Consider the following 5624-nt stretch of genomic DNA (forward strand, 5'->3'; position numbering starts at 1 on the left):
ATATATACATATATATATATATACATATATACATATATATATATATACATATATACATATATATACATATATATATATATATATATATATACATATACATATATATATATAATACCTATCACACGTTCCCCTCCCAGACTTTCATGCAGCTCATTCCAGTGTTTGGTTATTATTGGCACCCACATTAAGCACTTCTAAGATATTCCCTTGATTTTTTGATTGCTTCATTCATTCATTCATAGATCTAGCATGCATTATCACTAATATGTACTTTCGTAAATTAATTATTTAAATTGTCTCTTCAATATGTAATCTCTCTCTCTCAGCCTTAGTTTTTCTCCTAAATTCTTCATGAAATTTCCAAATTGAAATCTCTCCAAAGTCTTAGTTTTCTTTTTCCTCCTGTGTTTCCATGCTAGCTAAATATTTTTTCGTACTACCTCTTAAATAATCCTTGCTGGATCAGATGATGATGATCACAGAGATTGCTGGATCAGGTGATGAAGGTCACGGAGAGGGTCATAGCCCAACTAATTAAGGAGAGAGTTAGCCTAGATGAGATGCAGTTTGGTTTTGTGCCAGGTAAAAAGCACTACTGATACTATATTTCTGGTAAGGCAACTGCAGGAGAAATACCTAGTCAAAGATAAACCTCTGTGCTTGGCTTTTGTTGACATGGAGAAAGCTTTGAGAGGGTCTCCTGATCCCTGATCTGGTGGGCAATGCGGAAACTAGGGATAGATGAGTGGTTAGTAAGAGCTGTACAGGGATGCTGTCAGTAAGGTGAGGGTCGGCAATGAGTATAGTGAAGAATTCCGGGTAGAAGTAAGGGTTCACCAAAGATCAGTCCTCAGCCCCCTCCTATTCATCATAGTCCTCCAGGCAATAACAGAAGAATTCAAGACAGGCTGTCTCTGGGAGCTCCTCTATGCTGATGTCCTTGCTCTCATAGCTGAATCACTCCCAGAACTAGAGATGAAGTTTCAAGTAAGGAAGCAAGGGTTAGAATCAAAGAACCTTAGAGTCAATGACTCTGGAGAGAGAGAGATACAAGTGACTCCTGATGAATTATAACAATGATGAAACACATCAGTGCAACCCTTACTCTAATTTCATGAAATCCTGGCATTTTAACCACTGTTGACCATAATTTCATGGTAAAACTAAATTATACCTTTATCAAAGACATGGAAATGGCTCTCCATATATTTCTTCACCCTGTACACTTTGCAAAGTATAATGGAAACTACGACATGTTATTTTCTCAAGATGACATCAGCATAATAAGAGAACAGGTTGTATCTGAGAATTGAACCTGGTTTGAACAATTGATTCATCAGAAAATCATCTCTCTCTCTCTCTCACACACACACACACAAATAAACAAAGCAACAGGCTTACGTAAAAGAAATTCACTTGCTTATATCTTGAGGGCACCAAAATGGTGAATGTTACTTCGGAACCAAAATGGGTTCAGACTGCAACCCACTGGTCAAATAAGTTCTACTCTAGCCTCAGGTTCATAACTTGAAAGGGGAATTTGATGAATATCAACTGTGAGGGGACCTGTCATAGGGGTGTGTGTGTGTGTGTGTGTGTGTGTGTGTGCGTGCGCACGCGCACGCGCACGCGCGAACAATGTATCTTATTTCAAAGGTATGTTGACATAAATGTAAATGTAGATGAGGATACTAATGGACAGTGCTTTCAAATAAAAATACCTTGTGGTATTTGTTCAAGCTCAGTTGCTCAAATACCAGATGCTCCCTTATCCCTCTTGCCTTTTAAACATACTGTAACCTAGAGAGTCACCAGTTGGTAACCAATGACTTTGTCGTTCACAAGAATATGGTGATATAAAAGAGGAAGCTAAAAAGAAGCATATTGCATAGTTATGAGAGGAGTAAATGAGTCTGAAGACAAATGGCTGATGGTAGAAGGAATCGTAGCAGGAGATTGGTCAGTAGAAATGGATGGCAATCAATGATTGGAATGAGAAAGTCATTTCACAGAGATTTTACATCAGGTTATATTGGCAGGAGCAAGATTTGGGAAAGAGAGGAGAAAAGATGAAGAGTGGGGTTAGGGTTGGGACTAAAACGGTCCGGAAGGAGTAAAAAGGAAGATAAATGAAAGTGCAACTGAGTGATTACTCTTTAAAAAAGAATTGGTAGAGATTCTTAAGAACAATATTTTTCAAAAAATCAATAGGATAAAGAAATAAAAATTTACAGGAAGAAATAATAATGATTTGTTAGATCTACATAAAGATGGGAATTTCTTGGAGTGGGGAGAAAAGTCTGTTGTACAGATCTTAGTTCTTCAATGGTGTTTTACCAATTCCAAGAAGTATAATACAAACCAAGGGACATAACTCAATATGATAAAGCATTTAGTGAGGTGCTTGAGTAAGTCTTCCAATCCACCCCACACCTCCATCCGAGTGAAGAAATAATTCCCAACATTGATACAGATTTATAGGTGAGGGTGGGGGGAGGATATGGTCAGACGAATCAATTCCAATATATAATTGGTATTTACTTCACAAAATATTTAGTTCCATCTAATTGGTATTTACTTCACAAAATATTTAGTTCCATCACTATGTTTTTACTGAAAGATTTAAATTCAGAAATTTAAATCTTTCAGTAAAAACATACCATTTCTAACAGACCACCAAAAATTAAGCAGAGATTATTAATAAAAAATTTAAATACACATTGAAAAACAACTCAAAAACAAACAGAAATATAAGATAATGTTATGAAATAGGATAACACCATTCGACATTAAAACTACTTCAATATTCACTTCTACAAAGCATTTCTTTTAGGTTTTTGTCTGTCATTGTCTGGTATCTCACTCCTGGAAGTCATTGGCAGCACCATCCTTGCTTGTTATGTCAACTCTTACTTATTTCAAGTAAAGTTATTTTACTCCAAGACATTGTACAAACCAATATGGCACCAGACTTTTTATTTATGTGAAATGCTCTTTGAGTGGCACGAAAACATTGTTAATTGGATGGTGTGAATGTGAGACCAAATGAAGACATAGAAGCAGGCACTCGTCTGATTTGCCAAACATCGGAGGCCAATGCCAAAGCAAATTTCTTAATCACACAGCCATTCCTGGAAGCTTCTTTAATAAATGAAGACCAGCTGCATTTACTACTCCAGAGAAATATAACAGAAAGCAATGTGCAGAGAGAGCGAGAGAGAGAGAGAGAGAGAGATAGAAAGAGAGAGAAAGAGAGAGAGAAAGAGAAAGAGAAAGAGAGAGAGAAAGAGAGTTTTTGCGTGTGTGTGTGTTATGTATACTGTCCCTGTGTATATAGTAATCAACAAGATCCAAACTAATGGCAATTGTCAAACTAATTGAAAGGTAATGTAGAAAGGTAATATTATAAAAGTCGCCTCCAAAGCAGAGATTAACAGATTAATATTCCAAAAATATTGCAATTTTTTCTCAAGCACAACTCGATAATACAACAGTGAAATACTTACAAAAATGAAAGGGAAAAATCTCCGATAAAAGTTTCACTTTCCCGAACAAGAAATGTGCCATCACCTAAAGACTTGTATTGATGTAGTAACCATTCAGCACGGTGCCGCCCACCTTCCAGTTTCCCATGGAACCATTTTTCACCAAAGTGAAGCTCATCACTAGAACAGTTCTGTTGATGTGAAAAAAAGCAGAAAAAAAATGGTCACAAAAATTACAGGAAAACGTTTTTATTTTGTCATTATATCTTGTATTTTTATTTTCTATTTTATTATTATTTTCATTATTTGGGATTTTCATCAAATGTTTCTTTTCTTATATCACAAAACGCAGTCACCTCATGGAATACGTGCAAAGAAATGCTCCAAATCAACAAAGAATTGGCAAGAATTTCCTAAAAACATTCACCTAATCTGCATGAAATAGAATAAGGAAGTGCTTAACAGCCAAAGGAATCTATGGAAGTGGAAGATATGGAACAAAATGGTAGACTGATCTCCCAGGGAGATGACAATGGACCATATTGATTGAGACTATGTGGTGCTGAGGAATACTCAGTCACCCATGCAAATTTAATTAACTGTGCTTTAGGTGGAAATCATGACAGAGAATGAGATTATATGACATTCATCCAGATCTTTCTGCCATTTATACCAGCAAAGTCATCATCTTTTGCTCATCCCCCTTCTATGATACCCTCTTGCCTTTGTATCATCCCCTAGTTACTTTACCCCTATCTATCAAGGTAGGCAGGTAGATGGATGGAAAGATGGATACACACACACACACACACATACACAATGCTTTTGTTATGTCTTCTCACAATCATATGTAATATCATCATCATCGTTTAACGTCCGCTTTCCATGCTAGCATGGGTTGGACGATTTGGTTGAGGACTGGTGGACCAGGTGGCTACACCAGGCTCCAATCTGATTTGGCAGAGTTTCTACAGCTGGATGCCCTTCCTAACGCCAACCACTGTTGATAATCTACTGTAACCTACAAATGTGAGATTTTGTGCCAATATGAGAAATTTAACACTGTCTTTATTACTGCCTTACATTGTCGAAAATTGTATTTCAAAATCTCTAAATTTGATTAGTATTCCAATAAAGAGAGTTGAATGATACGTTTGGCAGATATAATTAAACCATCTCACCTCAGCACATAAACTGTTCTCTTCATCCTCTTGGTCTTCATCTTGTTCTGCTGCTGATGGATCTTCAGCGTAGAGCAATTTGGTTGTGGTTAATACAAATATATGTGGATGCCAAACCTGAAAAAAATTTAGAAGCTTGGTCACTAGATGGAACATTTTATTCAACATAGAATGGTCAATCATAAATTTCTAATAAATATGAAATACATTCTGCAGTTTTTTTTTACTGGCTTCAAACATTGACATAAAGAGTGTATAATCTGGTACTCATTTTATTGATCTTGTTTTAACACACACACACACACACACACACACACACACACACACACACACACACACACACACACACACACACACACACACACACACACACACACACACACACACAATTATAGACTAATATACAGCGTGCATAATAAAGATACTTACATGATCTATGGAATCTTCAAGATACATGATACCATTCTTTACAGAATTACTCAGATCAGCGTCAATGTTATCTACAAGTGAAACACAAAAAAATGGAAGTAATATTATCAGTAAATTGACACACACACATGCAATGGGCTTCTTTCAGTTTCCATGTATCAAATCCAGTCACAAGGCTGTGGTTAGCCTGGGGCAACAGTATGCACAAAGTGACATGCAGTGGGACTGAACCTGGAATGAAGTGGTTGGCAAGCAAGCTCGTTAACTGTATGGCCACACTTACACCTGTGTATTATTTTTTATATCAGAAATGGTAAACAATAGAATCTTTGGTTAATTACAGATTTCCAATGTGGCGCTCACTGGGTGATGATATTTCTGATACAGTGACAAGGAAGTGTCTATAACTTGATGCAAAGCAAATGTGTTGAGGAATATCATTTGTAAAGCAACATTTTTTCCCAACTGTCCTTGTCTTTGCTTCCATCCTCATTGATATACATCAGCAAACGATACAAGCTAGAGGGGG

The 5624-nt window shown here is 36.6% G+C and overlaps 1 protein-coding gene across 4 annotated transcripts in view; it reads right to left on the minus strand.

The window, feature by feature from the left end:
- Positions 1–5624, minus strand: part of LOC106874041 (1-phosphatidylinositol 4,5-bisphosphate phosphodiesterase gamma-1) — a 145441-nt gene that overhangs the window by 39558 nt on the left and 100259 nt on the right. For all 4 annotated transcript variants that reach the window (XM_052974028.1, XM_052974029.1, XM_052974027.1 and 1 more), the window contains exons 16-18: positions 5096–5166; positions 4667–4783; positions 3507–3676 (exon numbers count right to left, since the gene is read on the minus strand). In XM_052974028.1, the coding sequence (XP_052829988.1) occupies positions 3507–3676; positions 4667–4783; positions 5096–5166 (358 nt within the window). The remainder of the gene's footprint in view (positions 1–3506; positions 3677–4666; positions 4784–5095; positions 5167–5624) is intronic.

Source organism: Octopus bimaculoides, chromosome 17, assembly GCF_001194135.2.
Source record: "Octopus bimaculoides isolate UCB-OBI-ISO-001 chromosome 17, ASM119413v2, whole genome shotgun sequence".
Taxonomy (NCBI): Eukaryota; Metazoa; Mollusca; class Cephalopoda; order Octopoda; family Octopodidae; genus Octopus; species Octopus bimaculoides.